The sequence below is a fragment of the Cheilinus undulatus genome, linkage group 10, assembly GCF_018320785.1.
Source record: "Cheilinus undulatus linkage group 10, ASM1832078v1, whole genome shotgun sequence".
Classification (NCBI taxonomy): Eukaryota; Metazoa; Chordata; class Actinopteri; order Labriformes; family Labridae; genus Cheilinus; species Cheilinus undulatus.
The window spans coordinates 47,499,623-47,527,198 of record NC_054874.1 but is presented as its reverse complement, the minus strand read 5'-3'; the positions used below and the strand labels follow the sequence as shown (position 1 = coordinate 47,527,198).

General features: G+C 40.2%; 1 protein-coding gene across 1 annotated transcript; it reads left to right on the top strand.

Moving 5' to 3' along the window:
• The first annotated feature begins 362 nt into the window (after positions 1-362).
• On the top strand, positions 363-27,576 carry rnf130 (ring finger protein 130). The gene is made up of 9 exons (XM_041797334.1): positions 363-992; positions 2,993-3,278; positions 6,849-7,040; positions 8,805-9,055; positions 11,961-12,032; positions 12,245-12,327; positions 14,646-14,742; positions 14,823-15,009; positions 23,390-27,576. The coding sequence occupies exons 2-9, from the start codon at positions 3,023-3,025 to the stop codon at positions 23,503-23,505; spliced, it is 1,254 nt and encodes a 417-aa protein (XP_041653268.1). The 5' UTR covers positions 363-992; positions 2,993-3,022; the 3' UTR covers positions 23,506-27,576.

Genomic DNA, 27,576 nt, shown 5'->3' with positions numbered 1-27,576 from the left:
CTGATCCATTTTCCACACAGTCATCCACCAGGTTATAGTTTCAGTACTATCATTAGATTGATATGAAGACATTTGGGGGCTCTTGGGGGGAACTGGGCCTTGATGTTGGGTCCAGGGGTCCAGATGTACTGTATGGGTGATTTTTATTCCAATGAACAGAATGTTTTTGTTCTTTATTGGCTCTTTATTTACATCTTAAACACACATCTAATGTTAATGTAAGAGAACAGCTCCATATCTCGCTCTCTCTGCCTCTCTCTGTTTCTCTCTCGCAGGTATCGCGATAGTTGATCTAAATCTCAGGTACCAGAACACATGAAGGTGTCGTACACGCGCCCCGTCTGCCGCGTGCCCGTGCCTTTGCCTCCACGCCTGCGCAGTGCAGCAGTTACTGACAGAGGGAGACGGAGCTCGGTTTGTGCTCAACCCAACAGAACCGGATCAAAACACCGAGCAGCTCCGGAATCCGGAGACACCCAGACCCGCGGACATCCAGCGGGGGACAGAGCGAGGGCAGGCCGGGCCCCGAGCACCGGGAGCCCGCCTGTCTGTCTGCCCGAACACGGTGAGACGAAGCGGGGAGGAGAGGAGCTGTACACGGCCTTTAAAGAGGGAGACAGCCACGGGGATCAGAACGAGACGGTAATAACGGGAGATAAGAGGAGATAACGGCTACAGGGTTACCGTCCAACTGGGACTGTTTAACCGGCGGACAACCAGCCAGGAACCAGCACAGAACCAGCCCCGGTGACCGCCGGGAGCAGCTCCAGATGTTGGCCTGATGACGATGCTCCATGATCGGACACTTCGAGGACACCAGACACATGCTGGGACACGAAGAAGACCTGTGGAGGACTGAAGGACTGACTCCAGAGGACACGAAGAATACCTGTGGAGGACTAAAGAACTGACATAGAGGACACAAGAAGATCTGTGGAGGACTGAGGGACTGACTGAGAGGACACAAAGAAGAACTGAGGGGACGTAACCAGGTGAGGACAAAAATTAGAGACACACAAAGACATTCAGAGACGATGGACAAACATTATCAATAATAATAATCAGAGAGGGACATTAACAAGTATATTAGGCAATGATAAGGACATTTAGAGACGATGGACAAACATTATCAATAATTAGAAAGAGACATTAACGAGTATATTAGACAACGATAAGGACATTTAGAGATGATGGACAAACATTATCAATAATTAGAAAGAGACATTAACGAGTATATTAGACAAAGACGGGGACATTCAGAGACGATGGACAAACATTATCAATAATAATCAGAGAGGGACATTAACGAGTATATTAGACAGCAATGAGGACATTTCGAGATGATGGACAAACATTATCAATAATAATTAAAGAGGGACGTTAACGAGTATATAAGACAACAATGAGGACAATTAGAGACGATGGACAACCATTATCAATAATAATTAGAGAGGGCCATTAACGAGTATATTAGACAAAGACTACATTTAGAGACAATGGACAACCATTATCATTAATAATTAGAGTGGGACATTAAAGAGTATATAAGACAACGACGGGGATATTTAGAGACGATGGACAAACATTATCAATAATAATTAGAGAGGGACATTAACGAGTATATTAGACAAAAACGTAGATGACATTTAAAGACAATGGACAAACATCAGTTATAATTAGAGAGGGATGTTAAGGAATATACTAGACAATGACGAGGACATTTAGAGACGCTGGACAAACATCATCAATAATAATTAAAGAGGGATGTTAAGGAGTATATTAGACAAAGACCAGGACATTTAGAGCTATGGACAACCATTATCATCAATAATTAGAGAGGGACGTTAAAGAGTACATAAGACAATGACGAGGACATTTAGAGACGATGGACAAGCACTTTCAATTATTATTAGAGAGGGACATTAACAAGTATATTAGACAACGAGGACATGTAGAGACGATGGACAACCGTTATTAATAATAATCAGAGAGGGACGTAAACCAGTATATTAGACAACAACGAGAACATTTAGAGACAACCATTATCAATAATAATTAGAGAGTGACTTTAACAAGTATATTAGAAAATGTTGAGGACATTTGAAGACAATGGACAAACATTATAAATTAAAATTAGAGAGGGGCATTGACGAGTATATTTGACAAAGACAAATACATTTAGAGACATTGGACAAACATCAGTTATAATCAGAGAGGGACGTTAATGAGTGTATTAGACAAAGATGAAGACATTTAGAGAACATGGACAAACACTATCATTAATTATAAGAGAGGGACGTTGATGAGTATATTAGACAACAACGAGGACATTTAGAGACGATGGACAACCATTATTAATAATACTTAGAGAGGGACATTAACGAGTATATTAGACAACAACGAGGATATTTAGAGATGATGGACAACCATTATCAGTAATAATTAAAGAGGGACGTTAATGAGTGTGTTAGACAAAGATGAGGACTACATTTAGAGACAATGGACAACCATTATAAGTAATAATTCAATAGGCACGTTAACAAGTGTGTTTTAGACAAACTCGAGGACATTTAGAGACGATGGACAAACATTATATATTATAATTAGAGAGGGACGTTAACGATGTATCAGACAAAGATGAGGACATTTAGAGAACATGGAGAAACATTTTCAAGAATCATAAGAGAGGGATGTTAATGAGTATATTAGACAACGTTGAGGACATTTAGAGACTATGGACAAACATTGTCAATAATAATTAGAGAGGGACATTAAAGAGTATATAAGACAATGATGAGGACATTTAGAGACGATGGACAAGCATTTTCAATAATTATTAGAGAGGGATGTTAACGAGTATATTAGACAACGAAGAGAACATTTAGAGACAATGGACAAACATCAATGATAATTAGAGTTTCCTTGCACACCGATTTGAAGGTCTTACAAAGTCTGATTTTGGCTGATTGAGTCTCTATGTGTCTCCTTCCAGTTTGGATGTAAGACGGACCCCAAGGACGCCATGACGTCCCTGGTTTGGACTCGTCTCCCAGTCCTGTCAGTCCTTATCCTGGTTTTGTCTCGTTCCATCATGGCGGCTCGCTCGGACAGGAACCCGCCATTTGAGGAATATGTCTGTGCCACAGTGAACGCCACAGTCCTTGACAGCCGAGGAAACACGATCCACATGATGAGCAGTGATGAGGGGACATATGGACAGAACTCCCCGAAAGTGGACACCCGGGGAGTCGTCATCTCACCAGCGCCACATCACGGAGGTAAGACATTCCAGCTCTACTGTCGGGACCAGGAAGAGGCCTACTAGAGGGGGCAGGTCTTCACCTGTTTGATGATTAAACTGGATTAAGATTACTATTACCCTATCAGTGAGTGGATCAAGATTAAGATTAGTCCACCTAATGACTCAGGACGCCTCAATTTTTGAGGTAGTCCACCTCTTGACTCCGGGGGCCTCCATTGTTGTTGTAGTCCACCTCTTGACTCAGGAGGGCTCCATTGTTAATGTAGTCCACCTCTTGACTCAGGAGGGCTCCATTGTTAATGTTGTTGCAGTCCACCTCTTGACTCAGGAGGCCTCCATTGTTGTTGTAGTCCACCTCTTGACTCAGGAGGGCTCCATTGTTAATGTAGTCCACCTCTTGACTCAGGAGGCCTCCGTTGTTGTTGTAGTCCACCTCTTGACTCAGGAGGCCTCCATTGTTGTTGTAGTCCACCTCTTGACTCAGGAGGCCTCCATTGTTGTGCAGTCCACCTCTTGACTCAGGAGGCCTCCATTGTTGTTGCAGTCCACCTCTTGACTCAGGAGGCCTCCATTGTTGTTGTAGTCCACCTCTTGACTCAGGAGGCCTCCATTGTTGTTGCAGTCCACCTCTTGACTCAGGAGGCCTCCATTGTTGTTGCAGTCCACCTCTTGACTCAGGAGGCCTCCATTGTTAATGTAGTCCACCTCTTGACTCAGGAGGCCTCCATTGTTGTTGTAGTCCACCTCTTGACTCAGGATGAATCCATTTTTGAGGTAGTCCACCTCTTGACTCAGGAGGCCTCCATTGCTGTTGTAGTCCACCTCTCTCCTCAGGAGGCCTTCATTGTTGTTGTAGTCCACCTACTGACCCAGGAGGCCTCCATTGTTGTTGTAGTCCACCTCTTGATTCAGGAGGCCTCCATTGTTCTTTTTGTTGCCCCCCTACTTTCTCAAGAGGCCTCCATCGTTGTTGTAGTCCACCTCCTGACTCAGGAGACTTCCATTGTGGTTGTAGTCCACCTCTTGCCTCAGGAGACCTTCAATTGTTGGTTTTGTAGCCCCCACTCAAGAGGCCTTTATTGTTGTTGTAGTCCACCTCTTGACTCAGGAGGCCTCTATTGTTGTTGTAGTCCACCTCTTGACTCAAGAGGCCTCCATTGTTGTTGCAGTCCACCTCTTGACTCAGGAGGCCTCCATTTTTGAGGTAGTCCACCTCTTGACTCAGGAGGCCTCCATTGTTGTTGTAGTCCACCTCTTGACTCAGGAGGCCTCCATTGTTGTTGTAGTCACCCTACTGACCCAGGAGACCTTCATTGTTGTTGTAGTCCACCTCTTGACTCAAGAGGCCTCCATTGTTGTTGCAGTCCACCTCCTCACTCAGGAGTTCTCCATTGCTGTTGTAGTCCATCTACTGACCCAGGAAGCCTCAATTGTTGTTGTAGTCCACCTCTTGACTCAGGAGGCCCCTCTGTTGTTGTAGTCCTTCTACTGACTCAGTAGACCTCCATTGATGGTGTACTCCACCTCTTGACTCAGGAGGCCTCCATTGTTGTTGTAGTCCACCTCTTGACTCAGGAGGCCTCCATTGTTGATGTAGCCACCTCTTGACTCAGGAGTTCTCCATTGTTGTTATAGTCCACCTCTTGACTCAGGAGGCCTTCATTGTTCTTTTTGTTGCCCCCCGTACTTTCTCAGGAGGCTTCCACTGTTGTTGTAGTCCATCTCCTGACTCAGGAGACTTCCATTGTGTTTGTAGTCAACCTTTCTCCTCAGGAGGCCTCCATTGTTGGTTTTGTAGCCCCCACTCAAGAGGCCTTTATTATTGTTTTAGTCCACCTCTTGACTCAGGAGGCCTCCCTTGTTGTTGTAGTCCTTCTACTGACTCAGTAGGCCTCCACTGATGGTGTAGTCCATCTACTGACTCAGGAGGTCTCAGTTGTTGATGTAGTCCACCTCTTGACTCAGGAGGCCTCCATTGTTGTTGCAGCCCCCCTACTGACTCAGGAGGCCTCCACTGTTGTTGTAGTCCACCTGTGGACCCAGGAGGCCTCCATTGTTGTTGTAGTCCACCTATGGACCCAGGAGGCCTCCACTGTTGTTGTAGTCCACCTATGGACCCAGGAGGCCTCCATTGTTGTTGTAGTCCACCTATGGACCCAGGAGGCCTCCATTGTTGTTGTAGTCCACCCACTGATTCAGGAGGCCTCCATTGTTGTTGTAGTCCACCTACTGACTCAGGAGGCCTCCATTGTTGTTGTAGTCCAACTACTACTCAGGAGGCCTCCATTGTTGTTGTAGTCCAACTACTACTCAGGAGGCCTCCATTGTTGTTGTAGTCCACCCACTGATTCAGGAGGCCTACAATGTGTTGCAGTCCACCTACTGACTCAGGAGGCCTCCATTGTTGTTGTAGTCCAGCTACTGACTTAGGAGGCCCTCATTGTTGTTGTAGTCCACCTACTGACTCAGGAGGCCTCCATTGTTGTTGTAGTCCAGCTACTGACTTAGGAGGCCCTCATTGTTGTTGTAGTCCACCTACTGACTCAGGAGGCCTCCATTGTTGTTGTAGTCTTTCTACTACTCAGGAGGCCTCCTTCTCACACCTGGATACTGCCTGGAACTTTGCTGAGCATGTGCAGAATGTCTCTGTTTTTTAAAGTTAAATCTTTTTCACCTATTTACATGATGATGGAGACAAAACAAACACATGATTTCAGACTTTACTTTTTTTTTTTTTGATCAGCAGGAAACAGCCATCCAAAGATTCTGCCTTTGTCTGTAATTGTGGCTTGTATTCATGTTCTTGGCGCGTCAGCTCTGCGGTTTATTGGCCACCTGCTCAGGTGTGGCCCTTCCTCCTAAGGAATGACTGCTGGGATTGGCTCCAGCCCCTTCTGACCCTGACGGGGATCCACAGGACTGATGGATGGATGATGGACAGATGGATGATGGATGGATGGATGGATGATGGATGAATGATGTTGTGTGTCTATTATGTATTGTGTGGCAGTGAAGCACTGCAGAGGTTTTGAGGCGGCCTTCAGGATGATGAAGGTCGAGCATTTCTGAGGTGTCAGGTTACAGTCAGACGTTAGAGGACACTGCAGAGACTAAAACACACAGACACATTTATCCTGAACCAACACCAGAGGGATCACAATCAAGGTTTTAATATTCAACATTTTTATCTCTCTCTATATATATCTATACATCATATAGATAGATATATATATATCTATCTATATGATGTATAGATATATATATATTTCTTAAATTGACATGACTTTGTAGAAATCTGTTTTCACTTAGACGTTAAAGGGATTTTTTTTGTCTTTGTTTTCTTTTTTTTTTTTTTTTTTTTTTTTTGCAAAAAACAGAGCCAAATTATATTGACCATGATTGATTTATAAAATCAGTATACGGTATATCTTTCTCTCTTTGAATACTTTCTCTCTTGTTCTCATGTTGGTTGTTTCTTCACCGACAGATTCACATTTGATTTGAAGCTGCAGCAAAGGATTTTCGTGTAAATAAAGTTTAATTGTTCTAATTAAACGTGCCTTTGAATCATCTGTCTGTGTTTCAGTGGTCGATCGGCAGGGCTGTGACCCAAACACTCGCTTCCTGGTCCCTCCTCGAAACGTCCACTGGGTGGCGCTGCTGCAAAGAGGAAACTGCACGTTTAAGGAGAAGATCCTGAAAGCAGCGGCATACAACGCCACAGCGGTGCTAATATACAACAACTCCACCAACAAGACGGTGAAGATGGGCCACGAGGGTCAGTGAACACAGCAGGGATTATAATGCAGACAGACACTGTGTTTAATGGAGCAGATAAGGGCTAAAGTCACATGACCAAAATCTCTGTTTATATTTATTTGATTTAGATATAAACTGATATCTACATGAAGAACCCACCACGGGAGGGAGCTGAGATTAGTTTGGCATACATACTTTATCATATAATCTCATTTATAACATTCTAGAACTGATTAATTTATTGAATAATCTCATTTATAACATTCTAGCACTGATAAATTCATCAAATAATCTCATGTGTAACATTATTCTAATAAAGTTTTTGCGATAAATCTCATAACATTCTACTACTGATTAGTGTATCATATGATCTCATTTATGGCATTCAAATGCTGATTAATTTATCGAATAATCTCGTTTAACTTCAGGCACTGTTTAATGTATCATATAATCTCATTTGTTACATTCGACTACTGATAAATTTATCAAATAATCTCATTTATAAAATTCTAGCACTACTTAATTTATCAAATAATCTTATGTATAACATTATTTTAAAGACTAATTTCTTATAAACCTCAACATTCTACTACTGATTAATGTTTTGGATGATATTATTTATAACATTCAAATGCGGAGTAATTTATCAAATAATCTCACTTGTAGCATTCTACCACTGATTAATTTATCAAATAATCTCATTTATAACATTATAGCACCGATTAATTTATCAAATAATCATATATATAACATTATTCTGTTGACTTATTTTATTATTTATTTTATTGTTATTATAATTATATCATTTAGAGCCTTCTTCAGCTGACTAATTAATTGAACAATCAAAATAAGACTTCTGACTAATTAAGCAAATTATCTCATGTAACATTCTTCTACTTACTAGAGATTTGTCAAAAAAATTCATTTTACACATTTTTCTCCTGACTAGTGACTTATAGAATTATCTTTTATTTAACATTCTTCTACTTACTACTTGGTAACATTCTTCTATTGTCCTGTGACTCATCAAATAATGTCAAATATTCTTCTACTAAGTAGTTACTTGTCAAATTATCTTATATGTAACATTCTTCCACTGACTCGTGACTCACCACATAATCTTATATGTATCATTTTTCTACTGACTAGACATTCAAATTGTCTCAAATGTAACATTCTTCCACTGACTCGTGACTCATCACATAATCTTATATGTATCCTTTTTTTTGCTGACTAGTGATAGATCACTCTCGTGTAACATTCTTCTACTTCTGACTCCTGAATAAACCTACAGTACTTCTGTATGCAGGAAGCTATTTGATTAGGTAAATCTAGATTGCTCATGTCAGCAAGAAGTTGTTTGTATTAGTAAACTACATGCTTATGTCTGCAGGAAGTTGTTATTGTTGGTAAATCTGCAGTATTAAAGTCTGCAGGAAGTTGTTATTATTGGTAAATCTGCAGTATTAAAGTCCGCAGGAAGTTGTTATTATCGGTAAATCTGCAGTATTAAATTCTGCAGGGAGTTGTTATTATTGGTAAATCTGCAGTAATAAAGTCTGCAGGAAGCCGTACATATTGCTGTTTCTGCAGTACTTACGTCTCCGCACTTTCTGCAGGAAGGTGTGTTTTATGTGGTAGATCTACAGTACCAGTGTTGGCAGGAAGCTGTTTATTTTGGTAGATCTGTTCGACTTCAGACCGCCCACTGCATGATGTAGGTGAATCCGGAGCCCGTCTCTCTAGAGGTTACCTGGTCCTTAATTCCCCCCTTCGTGTACAGGTACAGGTGACATGGTGGCGGTGATGATCACGGAGGCCTACGGTAAGGAGATCCTGGCTCACTTGGAGAGGAACCTGACGGTAGTGGTGTCTATTCTGGTCGGGGATCGTGGCTCATCTAAGAACATGAACCGAGGCTCTCTGGTCTTTGTCTCCATCTCCTTCATCGTCCTCCTCATCATCTCCTCAGCCTGGCTAGTCTTCTACTTCATCCAGAAAATCCGCTATAGCAACGCCCGTGACCGTAGCCAGGTAAGACAGTCACGGCACATTAAAGGCTAACAAACATTTACTGTACATTTCTACTATAAAAGGTGTGGCTACATCAGTATATCAGCTAAAATGAGCTTGGAAATATCAGCAAAATTTAACTTCGCACATCCCTAGAAATAACCACAGAAGAAGAAAACAGGGGGAGGGGGTGGTCCTGTCTGATGACTCGTTAATATTTAATGAAGTCAATCTGTGCTAATGGAACAGTTTGTCCCCTCCCCCTCCCCTAGTGTAATCTGACCCTCTTCTATGGACACCACCCCCTCCCCCCATCTACTGCACATCAACCTTGACTTCACCTGACTGCAGTAAGTACAGAGAGCAGCCAAGGATGATGGGATATCTGCAGACGGTCATGTCCTCAGTGCAAACTATTCAGATTACTGTAAAACAGCTCAACTGTTCCCACCCTCTTTTTCTGTAGCTCTGAATGTACGTCTCATGTCAAAACCTCCTACTGCATTTCAGAAAATTCAAGGTTAATATTTTTAATCGTGAACCAGGCAGAGCATCGACCAGAAAACAAGGGGCGATAAAACATCAGATTAAGATAGAAAAAAGGGACAAGAAAAAGACAGAGACAACGACTATAAGACTACAGAGGGTTAAGGAACTACACATCCAGCATTCCAGAGCAATTCTCTAACTTTATTCTTGTTATGGCTTTTATATATCTAGAACACACCGCCCATAGCTGCATTGAAATGTTTAAACTATTCATTCTCATGTCATTAAATGAAGACACAGAGTCACCATGAAATCTCCATTGGCTGTCAGCTGTAAATATCAGTCCAGATCAGCTGTAAATATAAATCTTGATCAGCTGTAAATATCAGTCTATTTAAGCTGCAAATATCAGTCTTAATCAACTGTAAATATCAGTCTATCTAAGCTGTAAATACCAGTCTATTTAAGCTGCAAATATCAGTCAATATCAGCTGTAAATATCAGTCTATTTCAGCTGTAAATACCAGTCTATTTAAGCTGTAAATACCAGTCTATTTAAGTTGCAAATATCAGTCTATTTCAGCTGAAAATACCAGTCTATTTCAGCTGTAAATATCAGTCTATTTCAGCTGTAAATACCAGTCTATTTCAGCTGTAAATATCAGTCTATTAAGCTGTAAATATCAGTCTGTATCTGCTGTAAATATCAGTCTATTTCAGCTGTAAATATCAGTCTATTTCAGCTGTAAATACCAGTCTATTTAAGCTGCAAATATCAGTCAATATCAGCTGTAAATACCAGTCTATTTCAGCTGTAAATATCAGTCTATTTCAGCTGTAAATATCAGTCTATTTCAGCTGTAAATATCAGTCTATTTCAGCTGTAAATACCAGTCTATTTCAGCTGTAAATATCAGTCTATTTCAGCTGTAAATATCAGTCTATTTAAGCTGCAAATATCAGTCAATATCAGCTGTAAATACCAGTCTATTTCAGCTGTGAATATCAGTCTATATCAGCTGTTAATATCAGTCTATTTCAACTGTAAATATCAGTCTATTTCAGCTGTAAATATCAGTCTATTTCAGCTGTAATATCAGTCTATTGAGCTGTAAATATCAGTCTATATCTGCTGTAAATATCAGTCTATTTCAGCTGTAAATATCAGTCTATTTAAGCTGTAAATATCAGTCTTTAAGCTGTAAATATCGGTCTATTTCAGCTGTAAATATCAGTCTATTTAAGCTGTAATATCAGTCTATTTCAGTTGTAAATATCAGTCTTTATCAGCTGCAAATATCAGCCTATTTTAGCTGTGAATATCAGTCTATATCTGCCGTAAATATCAGTCTATTTCAGCTGTAAATACCAGTCTATTTAAGCTGTGAATATCAGTCTATTTCATCTGTAAATATCAGTCTATTTCAGCTGTTAATACCAGTCTATTTCAGCTGTAAATATCAGTCCATTTCAGCTGTAAATATCAGTCAAGATCAGCTGTAAATATCAGTCTATATCAGCTGTAAATATCAGTCTATTTCAGCTGTAAATACCAGTCTATTTAAGTTGTAAATATCAGTCTATTTTAGCTGTAAATACCAGTCGATTTCAGCTGTAAATATCAGTCTATTTCAGCTGTAAATACCAGTCTATTTAAGCTGTAAATATCAGTCTATATCATCTGTTGATATCATTTTCTATCAGCTGTAAATATCAGTCTATATCAGCTGTAAATATCAGTCTATTTCAGCTGTAAATACCAGTCTATTTAAGCTGTAAATATCAGTCTATATCATCTGTTGATATCATTTTCTATCAGCTGTAAATATCAGTCTATATCAACTCTAAATATCAGTCTATTTCAGCTGTAAATTTCAGCTTTAAAAATCTGTTTATTCAGTTGTATGATAATCGACTGACTCATTTTATTATAATCATAATGAAAACAAAGATTACAATGATTATAGTTACATCTGTATCCATGTGTGTATGACAATTGAAATGTCTCTGATATATTACTATTTAGTATAATAATAATAATAATAACTAGAACAGCACCCGGAGAGCACAGGCCCCCACCATTAGCCCTATTTTCCAATAGTGAAGAATCCTTAAAAAAAATCCTGGGTCCAGGCGATGATCCAGATCACTCCCAAAATCTAATCAGTTCTTCCTTATGCCATTTTTGACATTTCACACAACTTTTTGAGTTATGTTGCTAACAAGGAAACTAACTAACAAACAAACTAACTAACAAACTAACCCTCCCGATCACGCAACCTCCTTGGTGGAGGTAACAATAATAATTAAAAATAATAATAATGATGACTCAATTTCAATGACAGGGTTTTTTAAATTGATATTAATGATTATAACTATTTTTATAAATATGTTTTTTCATATGCTTTTAATGTTGTTTCATGTGTTGGCCACACAGCGTCGTCTTGGTGATGCAGCGAAGAAGGCCATTGGGAAACTGACCACGAGGACGGTGAAGAAAGGAGACAAGGTAACAGACTCTTGTTGTCCTAAAGTACAGCACCGCCCCCCTGTGGAGTGTGGGATTAATAACACCCTTACATGAATATTAACATACATCAGTGATTTTCAGTCAGTATTTATTTCCTTGTACTTCTCTACATTCCTCTGCGGGGCTTTATGGTGGTGCAGTGGGTGAGGATCTCCCCTTATTGTTTAAACACACTGCTGTCTGTGTTTCAGGAGACTGATCCAGACTTCAACCACTGCGCCGTCTGTATCGAAGCGTACCAGCTGAATGACGTAGTCCGAATACTGCCCTGCAAGTAAGTCTGATACACTTGATCACACCAGACCACATCTGATTATGCCTGAGCATACTGAACACACCTGAGCATACTGAACACACCTGAGCATACTGAACACACCTGAGCACAGCTGAACACACCTGAGCACAGCTGAACACACCTGATCACATGTGAGCTTTCCTGATCACAGCTGATCACACACGATGCATATGTATGTGTATGTATAAATATTTATATAAATATATATATATGTATATATATAATTTTTATTGTTGTAAATATACTGTTTTTTTCTTTTATCCATAATCTTTTTTCATTGTTATGTACATATTTTATTTTGATTATATATTGTTTTTTTATTGTTATGTATATATTTTTTTTTTTGGCTGATTATGTAGTCTTTTTATATTTATGTATTATCTTTTTTTAATGTTTATTTCTCATTGATTCTATTGTGTTTTTATTGTTGTATGTCTTTCTGTTTTAGGCTGACCGCTGAGGTCAGCCCTACATATGGGTCTGTATGTGTCTGACTGACTGGCTGTGTGAGTGATGATACTTTGAGAGCTGTACATACAAAGTTGCATTATGGGCGGGGTGTAGTTGTACTGAAAGCCATTGGTAATGGCTGTCTCCACTGCTGCAAATACCTCAGATATAACTTCAGCAGTCCATTTTACTAGAACTGGACCACGTCTCTGTATGAGATAAAGAATCAAAACAACCCAAAAAGCTTTCTGCTCTTCTGCTGACCTGTTTTGGCATGACTATGTGATAGTTACAGGGAAAGGGTACCTTCTTGTGTGAATGCTTGTATACCATGGCTGCTAGTGGAGTGATTACCTCAGATGTAGCCACAGCGGCACTTTTGTCAGAACTGGGCATTTCTTTATGAAAGCAAGTGCAGAGAGCGACACTGAAAGCTTTCCATGACAGAACGTATGTTTTCGCTCTACTACCGGCCTGCTTCAGCATGGGTTTGTGATCATTACAGTGGGGTTTTTCAGTGCATCTAGAGGCTGCTGTCGCAGTAGCTATTAGCTCAGATGTAGCTGTAGGAGAGCGGCGGTTTAATCGGAAGTGGACCAAAATTGTTTTTAAACCCAGAGCAGAGAGTCACACCGAAAGCTTATCTTGGCGGAGAAGATGTGTTTGTGTGTCTCCTGTAGTGATGCACAAAAGAGGACAGAATAAAGGGAGGGTATTTTCTCCTCATTGTTCTGCCACAGCCAACATCATGTAGACACGTGCATTTGTATGTGTGTAGGACTTTTAACCAATCAGATGTGATAAAAGAAGAGCAGGAGGGGTGGGGAGGATGATATGAGGACTAAATGAGGACTGGTACTTGGTCGTGTAACATAGCTTTTATACCAAACATTATGTAAAATTTAGTAATTTGAGTTTTATGGTTTATTTTTTGTCTCCATGCTCCATTTAAAGTTTTATATATTTGAGAAATATTTTGACAAAGCAGTGTTATTTATTTTATTATTATTATTATTATTAATTATATTTTACTGGAAATCACAGAAGACTACTTGCAGTGTTTTATGTTTAATGTAAAGAAACAAATAACTTACAGCATTTAACATAATAAAACAAGTTAAAGAAGTGGTGCTTTATTGTCTACAAATAATAACTTTATGTTAAGTATTATGTAAAATTTTTGCTTTTCTGAGAATAAAAGGATTTAGTCTAACAGTTTTTTGGGGAAAAAAAACATGCAGTTATACCAATCATGGGTAAAAAAAATGCTAAATTTGTTTAATTTAAAAGCCAAAGTGGTACAGAATGATGAGCTGTTTGGGAGTCGAGCTCTTCTTGTTTAACTGAGCGGAATGATTCGGTTCTCTGATAAGAGACGGAATTCCCATCACTAGTCTCCTGACCAGCCTTGGCATCTGTTTTAGATGAAGCTCCGTCGTGAACAATCTAAGGCAGCGGTAGCCTGCACAAGAGTAGTCCATGTGTACCACAGAATTTCTCGCTCTGATTGCCTGCCCTTCCCAGACATTTTTTATGGGAGCTTTCCAAAACGTATGTCAAATATATTCATGCAATGGATCTGAGTCCATCTGGTGTGTCAGGGTTGCTGTTTCCTGCCAATAGGCTTTTTTGTTTTAAACTCTTAGAGGACTTCAATCCCCAACCCACAGACATTAGGGACAGCACAATTACACACCCCAAAGAAAATTCACTCTGCCAGAATACTCAGTTCAGTCAGGCATTTCAACAGGCATCGGTTGCTGCGGTCAGCACTATATGAGGTTTTAACCTCGCCTTGTTTCATGTTTTTTGTTCCCTGACAGTGTCTCTTTGCTTCTCATTTGCAGACATGTCTTCCATAAGGTGTGCGTGGACCCGTGGCTAAACGAGCACTGCACGTGTCCGATGTGTAAGCTGAACATCCTCAAAGCGTTGGGCATCATGGTGAGTAAGCGCTGACATCACACAACGAGCTCTGCTGTGATTGGACCAACACTGTGAGGGTGTGGTCTCTCTGTCTACAGACAAGTCTTCCCTGCGTGGACAGCGTGGTGTTGGATGTGGATCGCCTTGGTGTTGGTCAGACTTCCAGCAGTCAGAGGGCGCCCTTGAATGACAGCAGCCAGCCCTCCATCAGCCTGGAGCCACTTAGCCCCCCCCACTCGGAGGGAACGCCAAGAACACCTGCCGACATCACCATCGCTGTGACCAGTAAGAACACAGCAGCTGAGACACGACAGGCAACAGACCAGACAGTACAGGGCAACTTTTATATACCTCTACAACACATTTATGCTTATTCAGCAACTAGAATGGTTATTTAGCAACTTTTATATACCCATACAGCAACTTTTATGCTTATTAAGCAACTTAAATGGTTACTCAGCAACTTTTATAGACCTCTGTAGCAACCTCTATGCTTACTCAGCGACTATAATGGTTATTTGGCAACTTTCATATACCTCTACAACACATTTATGCTTATTCAGCCACTTGAATGGTTACTCAGTAACTTTTAAAGACCTCTGTAGCAACCTCTATGTTTATTCAGCAACTATAATGGTTATTTAGCAACTTTTGAAAACCTATACAGCAACTTTTATGCTTATTCAGCCACTTGAATGGTTACTCAGCCACTTTTATTTACCTCTACAGCAACTTTTCTGCTTATTCAGCAACTGTAATTGTTATTCAACAACCTTTATATCCCTCTACAGCAACTTTTATGCTAATGCAGCAACTTTAATATGTTTTTACAGCTTTTATGGGTAATCAGCAACAATAACAAAGTTGCAAGCAGCGATGACGGGCCCTCGCAACCCGTTGCATGTCGGGATGTGCTGTGACCACGGGTGTATGGCAACCGTCGAGTGCCAGCAACAGAGCGTGCTACCCCATGGGGTTTGTGGGTTTGCAACACTCACAGTTTCACAGAAACAGAGGGTTATCCCCCTCATTAATTTCCAGAGCTTGCCATTACCTTGGCAGTAAAACCAAATGAGCGTGAGGCATGAGCCCTGAAAGTTTGGAAAGCAGCTCCAAAAAATGAACAAATCACTGGATTGTCAGCTCACAGCTCCTCTTTCTGCTCTGCTTGGCTCAGTTACTCTCTCTCTCTTTCTCTTTTGCATGCTTGCAGCCTCACTCCCTCTTCCTCTTGTTCACGCTCACTCCACAGGAGAAAAATGACTGAGTGGCTGAAAGCATTAACTGTTCTCAGATTGTTGCAATCATCAGTGTGGAAGATAGAGGAGAAAATACAGAGATACAGATGTGTACAAGTTTGTTTCATTATTATCTTCAATGCTTTGATATCTCCTCTCAGATTTTTTTTTCCATGTATTTATGGATAAACAGACAGATACAAACAGTACTTTACTGTAAATCAAGCACCCTCAGTATTTTATATTTCATGCCTGCGACACAAGCCGAGACTCCTCAGATTCCAACAGTACCCTTCTTGTCACTCTATGATCAAAACTCAAGGAGTATACAGCAGACAACCAGACCAAGCAAAAATCCCATTTGATAATCAGAACAATAAATTTCATCCTAAGTTTAAAGTTTCTTTAATTAAAGGTTGTCCCAGTCAAATAAATCCACCTGTAGCTGATACCCCAATGTCTTCCCATCACTTTGACCCTTCAGAGCCTCACAGCTACAAAAACGTGGTCTTTGCTGCCATCTGGTGTGTCACTGAAGGTTTTGACCTTCCTATTATACAATCCTGTAGCTGTAAAAAGAGGGTTTGGATTGACATGATGACACGATTGAAACGCAGGATTCAGAATTGTCTATGCATATATGGAACTATTGATCACAGTCTAAAAGATCTTGACTACAGACACTTCATAATAAACCTAATTCTTTTATATCCAGACTGTTGCTCTCTCTAAACCTTTCATTTTTGAAGATATTTTCCCAGTTCTTTTAGTTCCCCCCACCTTTTTTTTCATGACTTTTAATGTTTTGCCACGGCGACAGATGTGTAAAATAAACAGATATAGATGCATAAAATAAAGAGGTACAGATTCGTACATGTTTGTTTCATTATTTTATCCAGTGTTTTTATATCTTATCTCATTTTAGCAATTTACCTTATATTCATGGATAGATAGACAGATGTATACTTTGTAATGTGCTGTTTGCTGTTTGGACCCTGTCCTTAAATATGGTGCAATGCTGTGTATCATGAAAAGATGGCAGCAAAGCCTTAATTTCAGTTCCATTAAGAGAGGACAGAGTTTTGAACATTTCAACATGGAAAATGACAAAAATAGACTTGCTTTTGTTTTACAATTTGGGTCCAAGAGATCCTGAGATGACAGATATGCTGAAGCATTTTCAAACACCTAGGTAATATGAACTGCAGGGGCTGATTTTTTGAAATATTGTCCTATCAATCTTCTCGTTTCCTAATTTTGGTGTTTTTCTGCCGAGTTTCATGGTTTTGTAAGTTCTGTAAGCCTAGGATAATTCTAATTCCTTTTCATGGGGAAGAAAAATTCTCCATGGCCACGCCCCTTTGAGTAAAATTTCTAAGGAAATTTTCAACTCTGACATGTATAAGCTCAAGAATTTTCAAAATCCTAGGTTAAACCTGCTGCAGGGGCTGAATTTTCAAAAAATTGTAGGGGGCGCCACTGAGCATAAAAGCCACACCCACCAACATTTATATTATCAATCATCTCATGTTGCTACTGAGTATTTTCCTGCCAAGTTTCATGGTTTTACAAGTTTTGTAAGCCCTAGATAATTCTACTTCCTGTTACATGGTGAAAGAAAAATTGTCACCACCACACCATTTTAGGTAAAGACTCTTAACCTTCAAATCTGAGTAATAACAACCTTGAAGGATGTCTCTGGACTAATTTCAGCAGGATTTGGCCAATCTTGTAATAAATGGAAATTTTTTAGTGAGCACCAGCCACTTTTGTCACATGATGAGGCATTTAAATCCAAGGGGCCTCCATGGCCATGCCTTTGGACTAATGAGAAATCCCTGAATAACTTTTGACCTAAGACATCTCTTCTTGCTCTACACCAAAGATGAAGTAGTTTGGATGAACGCCCTAGGACAAGTTCGTTCAAATACAACCCCTAAAATATGCCTCGTTTTACCAAAAAATTCAAAATTGGCCTACTTCCTGTTTGACTCACGATATGGGTCCAAGAGGATTTTTTGTGCGTCCTGACATGACGCATCTGCCCACACGTTTTGAAATCCTACGTCAAACCTGCTGGGGGGGCTGAATTTTTGAAATTTTGTAGGGGGCGCCATTGAGCCTACTGCCCATGCCCACCCTAAAAACATCACTTCAATTATCTCAGCATGCTAATGAGAATGTTATTGCCAAGTTTTATTGCTCTACACATATCACAAGCCCCTGAGAATTCTACTTCCTGTTTCATCCAATGAAGCTAGTGAACTTCCTGTTGAGATTTCGGCATGGGTCCAAAAGCTTTTTTGTAGGACTGATGATGACCTATATGCACACCAAAATTCAAAGGCCTGGGTTAAATCAGCTGGGGTGGCTGAATTTTTGAAAATTTGTAGTGGGTGCCATTGAGCCAATAGGCCACGCCCACCTACAAAATGAATATTAATCTTCTTAGCAATCCAATGAGATTTTTTTGGCCTGTTTCATTGCTCTAGGTGTCTTATAACCATTTGAAAAATCTACTTCCTCTTTTATGGCGAACAAAAAATCGCCATGGCCCCGCCCTTTAACGTAGATCTTTGACCATTTTATATGTGTAAGGCCAACTCCATGGGAACAGCCTGAGTGAATTTTCAGAATGATCTGCCCAACCATGTAGGTTCTGCGATGTGAAATTCAGGAATAGTGACTTTCTGTTGCCAGAGGGTGGCGCAGTACAATTTTTCAAAATTTCAAGTATGGATGTGTTCTGGCCTGGACTGTTATCAAGCACATGAAATCTGTCTCAGATATGACCATGTATACTAGATTTCTGACTGTTTAAATATTTTTGAGACAAAATGGCGACACTTGACTTTGTCGCCCTGCCGAGGCCACGCCCTCTGACGAAAAGTCAATTTTATTTTTCACAAAGCTAAATCCACTTCTTTAGTCCATCCTGACACAAATTTGAAGTGGATATCTTGGATAGTTTTTAAACTGTAGCTTGCACCATAAACCTAAACATTTCCTGTCACCACTAGGTGGCGCTTTGATCTGTATAAAATCTGACCATATAAATGGGTGCAGGCCATGACCATCAATATACCTGAGCAATATGAGTCCAATCAGGCAATGCACGGCTGAGTAATAAACTACTTCCTGTTTACCAGAATCTTATGCAAATTTGAGGGCTCGCCATGGCTACGCCTTTTGACTAATGAGAAAACCCTGAATAACTTTTCATCAGCCATGTCTCATGTAGCTCTGTGCCAAAGTACAAGTCGATCGGATGAAATCCCTCGAACAAGTTCGTTCAGTTATGACCCCTGGAAAAGGCCAAAAACAGCCCCTTTTTTGCTTATTTTTTTAAAATGGCGGATTTCCTGTCGGAGATAGAGTGTCGGCCCAAGAGTCTTTTTTGTAGATCTCCCCAAGCCGCACCTGCACACAAAATTTGATGAATCTATGACAAAGTCAAAGGAGGGGGCTTTAACTTTGAAAACTGTTAGGGGGCGCTGTTTTTGCAATTCTGAATTTTCATGTTGGAGACCCAAAAAATATCGAAATTTTCCCAAGACTGGATGTACATGCAAAGTTTCCTGCGAATTCATGTTAAGGGCCTCAAAATGCCATGCAATGACGGCAAATGATATGTTGAATAATCCTAGCAGATACAATTAGGTCCTCGCACCACTCAGTGCTCGGGCCCTAATTATTTAGCAACTTTTGTTTACCTCTACAGCAACTTTTATGCTTATTTAGCAACTATAGTTGTTATTCAGCAACCTTTATATCCCTCTACAGCAGCTTTTATGCTTATTCAGCAACTTTAATATATTTTTATAGCTTTTATGCTTAATCAGCAACAATAATGATTATTCAGCAACTTTTATTTACCTCTACAGCAACTTTTATGCTTTTTCAGCAACTATAGTTGTTATTCAGCAACCTTTATATCCCTCTACAGCAGCTTTTATGCTTATTCAGCAACTACAGTGGTTCAGATATTGTAAAAGGAATGTGATCAGAGACTGCCTTTAGGGCCAGATCTACTAAAATCTCAATTTTACTACTAAAATCTTGATTTGCATGCGCAATCTAGAATTTTGCGTTTGGTGTTGGACCGCGGTTTGCGGGTGATTTACTAAGAGTGAATGCGCAAATGAGAAGAGGTGCAAAGGTGTTGGAGACACGCCTATTTAAATGAGGGTTTTGCGTGTTTCATGGTTAGCAGCATGAGAGCTGAATACGCAAAATGAAATTCGACCTTACAGAATTAGAGGTATTTGGCGGATGAAACCAATAAACACTTAAATGAGCTACAGCAAAGAAGCTTTGTTTGGTCTCATTCAAGGAGTCCTGAGTGTGTGGAAACCTTATAAACTCAGCCATCCAGTGTGCGTTTTGTCATTTCAGGTTGTAACAGGTAACTTTTCTCAAGCTAGCGTTAATACACACAAAGGAGGACTTTTAAGGACAATAGAAAACCTTTTAAAGTAAAGAATATATCAAAATGCAATAAACAAGAATTCTGAATGAACACAATCAATAAAGTGCTCCAGAGACCGTAATAAAGTCAAAGCGTTACATATTTAGTTACACCACCACCAGAACGAATGCACACGTCGCGCATAAAGTTAAATCAAAAGTAGATCACAACAAAAATAATGATTTGATCACAGTCTTTATGAATTCAACATAAACTTAAAGTCCCAATCTAATGAAAAAAGCAACCTTGTCCCTCTCCAAGCACTTTTAAGTGTTTTTTCTAGTCTTTTAAAGTCAGTGATGCATGTAAACTCAATATAGTCTATAATCCACAAGGAAACGAAGGAAAAACACAATAAATCCACACAGCAAAAACCCCCAAAACAAAAATATGCGATCGATCGCTTATTACTGGTATACCAGGTAAAAAGTAACAAAAAAAAGAGACGATCTCACCAAGGTCCACAGCGTAAATCCACCAGGGAAGTTATCCTTTTCCTGCTCCCTGATGTACGCTCCAGCCTCCGCGCAGAGAATCCAACCAGTACACTATTTACTGTCTTCTGTCATAACTGCTGCTTACTTTTACTTTTCAGTCTCGTTTTCAATGTGTTCATCTTGTTTCCTTTTTATTTTATTTTATTTTCAGGCCCTAATTTTCTAGGTCCATCTGCTCCATTTCCTGGTTCTCTCCTCCGCCTCTTCCTCCATGACACATCCTCTTTATATTATCTCATCTTATTTTATACATTATTTTAACCACATATCAATACACAAAAATGACATCAACATACCAGAATGAAAGCGGGTACCCACATATCATACCATTAAATATACAGAGAATATTTTCTTTTGAACTGTATAAAGAAAACCTGCCATTTTGAAACATTTCATTCATTACCATAAGCACAAAAAAACTCATTTTAATTTACTTTTTTGGTGACACTGTCACAAGGTATTGCGTGACTCCTCCTCGTGGCTGGCTCCAAATCCGCTCTCAGTTCCTCCTACAGCTCCAAAATGGCAAGGCTGGATAGGCGATATGTTTTAATGACTGTTTACTCATTTATTCCAAAAATGTTCACACGAGGGTGAAAAATGTGTTCTCTGCATCTTTTTTCAGTATTTCAATGTCTCCTTCTTGCCACAATAACCGCAGCCATATGTGCGCAATTACGCATACAAGAAGTTTGCTCCTCCCTTCAAGACGTGTTGAATATAGACGCAGTTTCTATGAGCAAAATTGCTTTTAGGTTTGATAAATCACTTTGCGTGCGCTAAAATAATATATTTACACTTTCTCCTCCCAGCACATGCACAATTGCATGTAAACGCCCCATATTGCGTATTCATTGCGACAAACGTACTAACTGGATGCAGCCGTGCTATTTTGCACCTTTGAAAGATGCAACTGTTACAGGTGGAGGTAGTCTGTGACCTCCAGCACTCCTAACGAGCCTCTTACTCAGCTCACCTGTCCTCATTGCACTCAGCTGGTGCTCATCAGCCTGGGTAGTCTATAAAAGGAGGTTCTTTCCCTCAGTTTGGTGTGTGACACCAAAGAGCCAACACCTTCAGCTGGTTTCTTTTGGTTTGTGTGATGAGTGTTTTTGAGTGTGTGAGAGTGGTTATGTGTTTTGAGGGAAAGAGGGTAAATTCTAGAGTTTTTGTGAGGGTTGATCTCTAAGGAGATTTCTGCACTTAGTGTTTTCTCCCCACCAAGCGACTCTACCTCTGTTTGAGGCCTTTTTACTTTAGTTTGCCAACTTTTGGCAAAATTAGTGGGTGGCTGTGGAGAAGCATAACTCCACTCCATCTTTTAGACCCCAAAGGCCTTATTTTTGTTTTGTATAAAGGTGCAGATTTTCTTTTTGTTACTTTCCCTGTCCATGACCCCTGTCCTTCACGTCATGCGACTTGCAGAAACGTGACACAACCCTTAGTGCAATGTTAGTAAATCAGTTTGCACATTTTTTTGCGTGTGCAATGAGTTTGCACACATTTTTATACACGCAAACCTTTAGTAGATCTGGCCCTTAGTCTTTGTGTTAGTGTTAGTGAGTCCCAGAGTGTCCACTAGATGGAGCCAGTGAGTCATAGAACAGGGATGATGCCATCAGAGCACCTTCAAACACTGGCGTCTCTCTGGCCATGTTTTACTGCCTAATCTTTTTGTTGATGACAACAACAACAAAGATAATTTAAATAAATCCTAAAGCAGACTAAAATGATATCAACATTAACCATAATGACCTTTATTCATTAATTAATAAATCCTAAAGCAGACAAAGGTTGTTTTCACACCTGATAGTCTGGGGGACACATACCAAACAAAGAGCGGTGAGGAGGAAAGGAGACGTAGAAGAAGATGAAACCGGAAATACATCTCCTCCTGCTGGTCTTTTTTTTTTTTTTTCTCCACATAAACAATGAAAAAACACTGAATTTTTGCTGTAGTTCTTCACATGAGACGAACAAATCAGCACCGAAGAAAAACATGAACTTACATGTGAGTAAGAGACAACGACGTGTTGCTCTGGTTATACAGATGGCAAGCAAGGTAATGACATGTACTTGACTGTATTAAATCACATATACAAATCCGTAACACTTTACACCACTCCCTGCCTTTGGTTCACAAGTTGGTCTGCTGTGCTTTCACACCTCAAACGAACTGCATCAGGATTCATTTGGAAGCAGACCAGAGTCCGCTTGTTTGGTCCACACCAGAGTTCGTGTGAGCTTTCACACCACTCCAAAGAAACCAGACTATCTGGGAAAATGGACCAGAGTTAATTTAAAGCGGACCAAACAGCCTGGTGTGAATGCGCCCTAAGATGATTGTAACGTCAGCAATAACATAAAGACCTTTATTAATTTATTAATCCTGTTATTAAATATAATAATAAATAAGCTAATAATAATAGTAATAATTATTGTTTTCTGTTTTTAATCCTCAGGTGGCGGCGGTCACTTCTTCAACAGGAACTCGATGTCTCCTCGTAGCGTCGTCTGTGAGATGGAGCTTCCTGATGTCCATCCATCTCTGGATCTCTACGACGACAATAAGTCCTGAGGCCCATCACCATGGTTACTGCCCCACCATCCCACCCCCCTGCTGATGGACGGGCAACCTTTTGAGGGGGGGCAGTGGGGGTCCTGGTCTCAGTTTAGGTTTTATTTTCAAGAGTGGGTGAAGAGGATGGTGTTGGGGGACTTGCAGCCAAAAGCAGATCTTTATAGATAAACCAGACTGTTGGATGGTTCTGGACTCTAAAGGTTCCCAGATGGTCCTGATCAAAGGTTCCTGATTACCATTCAGGTTCTTTGGTTCCTTCGGTTAAGTTCTCAAATGGTTCTTTTGGTTAAGTTCTCAAATGGTTGTTGGTTCTGAGGGCCCAAAAGTACCCCTGATTCTTGGTGGTCAAGGAAAAATCGACAGCAGTCCCTGAACATAAATTAAGTTCCTCTGTCCCTTGAGACTCTCAAAGCCTGAAAAAGTTCATGGAACATTGTCTGTTTAAGTTCTCTAAAGGCTCCATGGTCTGTGTTAAAGTTCCTGAGGTCTAAAGACAATCTAAACATGGTTCTAGTGACTATAGGGGATCTAGAGACATTCTTTAAAAAAGGTCCTGATGCCTAAAGAGGATCTGGAAACACTACCCAGAAAGGGCTCTGCAAAGTTCCTTGGATCCTTTGAGATGATCTAAAGATGTTCCTAAATTCTAATGACAATCTAGAAACATTATCAGAGAAGTTCCTTAGGTCTAAAGTCTGAACAGTTCCTGGGTTATTGAGATGTACTAAAAATGTCGATTAAGTCCAGTGGGGCTCCAGAAACATTAGATATAAAAGTTCCCAAAGGTCATCTAGATAAAATCCTGTGGTTTAAGGGAGTTCTAGAAACATTTTTGAGGGGTAAAGAAAATCTCCAAATGTCTACAAATGTTCCTGAGGTCCAAAGGCATATCTTTAGTTTGAAAACAACCTAGGACTGTTGTCAGGAATCATTCACTGAAGTTTCCTGAGTTTCAAAGTGGATCTAAAAAAATCTCTAGAAACAGCTCTGTGGTTTTAACTGTTTTAGAACAGCCTAGAGGTCTAAAGAGTTCAAGGAAAAGCCCTCAGGTCTAAAGATGTTCAAGAAACAGCCCCAAGGTCTAAAGATGTTCTACAACAGCCCCCAAGGTCTAAAGATGTTCTAGAACAGCCCCAAGGTCTAAAGATGTTCTAGAACAGCCCCAGTGTCTAAAGATGTTCAAGAAACGCCCCCACATTCTGAAGATGTTCTAGAAAAATCCCTGAGGTCTAAAGATGTTCTAGAACAGCCCCAACATATAAAGATGTTATAGAAATAGCCCCGAGGTCTAAAGATGTTCTAGAAGCAGCCTCCCAAGGTCTTAAGATGTTCTTGAACAGCCCCAATGTCTAAAGATGTTCTAGAACAGCCCTGAGGCCTAAATATGTTCTTGAACAGCCCCAAGGTCTAAAGATGTTCTAGAAATAGCCCCGAGGTCTAAAGATGTTCTAGAAGCAGCCTCCCAAGGTCTTAAGATGTTCTTGAACAGCCCCAATGTCTAAAGATGTTCTAGAACAGCCCTGAGGTCTAAATATGTTCTTGAACAGCCCCAAGGTCTAAAGATGTTCTAGAAATAGCCCTGGGATTTAAAGATGTTCTAGAACAGCCCTGAGATCTAAAGATGTTCTAGAAACAGCCTCAAGGTCTAAAGATGTTCTAGAACAGCCCCAATGTCTAAAGATGTTTTTGAACAGCCCTGAGGTCCAAAGATGTTCTACAACAGCCCCCAAGGTCTAAAGATGTTCTAGAAGCAGCCCTCAAAGGTCTAAAGATGTTCTAGAACAGCCCCAAAGTCTAAAGATGTCCTAGAAACAGCCCCGAGGTCTAAAGATGTTCTAGGAAACAGCCACGAGATCTAAAGATGTTCTAGAAGCAGCCCCAAGGTCTAAAGATGTTTTAGAACAGCCCCAGTGTCTAAAGATGTTTTAGAACAGCCCTGAGGTCAAAAGAAGTTCTAGAACAGCCCTGAGGTCTAAAGATGTTCTAGGAAACAGCCACGAGATCTAAAGATGTTCTAGAAGCAACCCCAATATCTAAAGATGTTTTAGAACAGATCCAAGGTCTAAAGATGTTCCAGAATAGCTCCGAGGTCTAAAGATGTTCCAGAACAGCCCTGAGGTCTAAAGATGTTCCAGAACAGCCCCAAGGTCTAAAGATGTTCTTGAACAGCCCCGAGGTCTAAAGATGTTCTTGAACAGCCCCGAGGTCTAAAGATGTTCCAGAACAGCCCCGAGGTCTAAAGATGTTCTTGAACAGCCCCGAGGTCTAAAGATGTTCCAGAACAGCCCCGAGGTCTAAAGATGTTTTAGAACAACCCCAAGGTCTAAAGATGTTCTAGAAATGGCCCCGAGGTCTACAGATGTTCTAGAAACAGCCCCAAGGTCTAAAGATGATCTGATGAAGTTCCTGGGGCCCAAACAACACCTTTTGTGATAAATTCAAAGTTCTTTGATTCCTTGGAGCACTTTGTGAAAACAGTTCAGTCTTTCATGGATTTTATGTCCCTGATGAAGTTCCTTAGTTCTCAAGGGTTGCTGAAGGAGCACAGAAACTTGGACTCGGGAGTCAGAACTAAGTACCGCTGTCACACTGGGACCAGAGGAGCACCTTGATCTTAGGAACACCTGGACCAAAGGAGCACCTGGACCACAGTAACACATGAATCTGAGGAGCTCCTAGAAAACAGGATCGCCTGGACTGATGTGATCCCTAACAGTGTTACCTTCCTGTAGAATAAAACTGCATCAGCTCACACCTTCAGGAAACCTCTGGATTGGGGGAATGGCCTATCAGTGGTTTTCTGAAGTAACAGACTGCTCCTTTAAAGTGTATAAACTGCTTACAATGACTCAGCCTGTTTATAAACACCTTGTGATGACTCAGCATATTTATAAACCGCTTGAAGTGTCTCAGCCTGTTTATTAACCGCTGATAATGACTCAGCATATTTATAAACACCTTATATTGACTCAGCGTGTTTAGAAACATGATGACTTAGTGTGTTTTTAAAAGCTATTGATGACTCAGCGTGTTATAAATGTTGACTTGACCAGTCAATAAACCTTAGTGATGACTCAGCATTTTTATGAACTGGTAGTTATGGCTGAGGATGTTCGTAGATGACAACTAAGTACATTTATAAAAGGCTAGTAATCAGTGTGTTTATAAATAATGACTGTGTTTATAAACCGTTAATGATGACTCAGCAGGTTAAACAGCCTGAACATCGCTTGATACGACATAGCATGTAATTTAACAGCCTGTGCTGAGCGCATTTAGAAACACTTTTGATGACTCGGCGTGTTAAAAAACACTTGTGATGACTCAGCGCGTTTATAAACTTTTGATGACTCAGCAGGTTTATAAACACTTTTGATGACTCTTGTGATGGCTCAGCGTGTTTATGAACACTTGTGATGAGTCAACGTATTTAGAAACTTTTGTTGACTCAGCGCAATTATAAACACTTATGTTGACAGCACGTTTAATAAAACACTATAGTTGGCTCAGCGCGTTTATAAACTTTTGATGGCTCAGCGTGTTTATTAACACTTGCTGACTCAGTGCGTTTATAAACTTGTTGACTCAGCTTGTTTATTAACGCTTGTGATGACTCAGGGTGTTTATAAACATTTTGAGATGACTAAGTGTGTTAAATAAACTTTGTGATGACTCAGTGTGTTTATAAACAGTTTGTGACAACTCTGCGTGTTTATAAACCTTTAATGACTTGGCGTGTTTATAAACAGTTTGTAATGACTCAGCATGTTTATAAACAACCTGTGATGACTCAGCGTGTTTATAAGCACTGGTGAAGACTCAGCGTATATGAGTACTTATGATGACCCAGCGTGTTTATAAACAGTTTGTGATGACTCAGCGTGTTAATAATCAGCCTCAGTGTGAGGCTCAGTATATAACAGCATTATACAATCTATTACCTGATCATTATATTCTAAGTGGCCTGCTGATCCAGTCTGAGTGTGAGCGAGTGTGTGTGGGCGTGTGCTGCTTTAGATCACTGTGTCTCTGACTGCCTCAGCATTAAAGTGTCATTATTGCCTCTAA

What these genes read in the sequence shown, in the direction of transcription:
- rnf130 (XM_041797334.1), top strand. Translation starts at nt 3,023, where the DNA reads ATGACGTCCCTGGTTTGGACTCGTCTCCCAGTCCTGTCAGTCCTTATC. An exon ending in ACCAGCGCCACATCACGGAG is followed by an intron (nt 3,279 to 6,848) that starts GTAAGACATTCC and finishes TCTGTGTTTCAG; the next exon opens with TGGTCGATCGGCAGGGCTGT. An exon ending in TCAAAGCGTTGGGCATCATG is followed by an intron (nt 14,743 to 14,822) that starts GTGAGTAAGCGC and finishes CTCTGTCTACAG; the next exon opens with ACAAGTCTTCCCTGCGTGGA.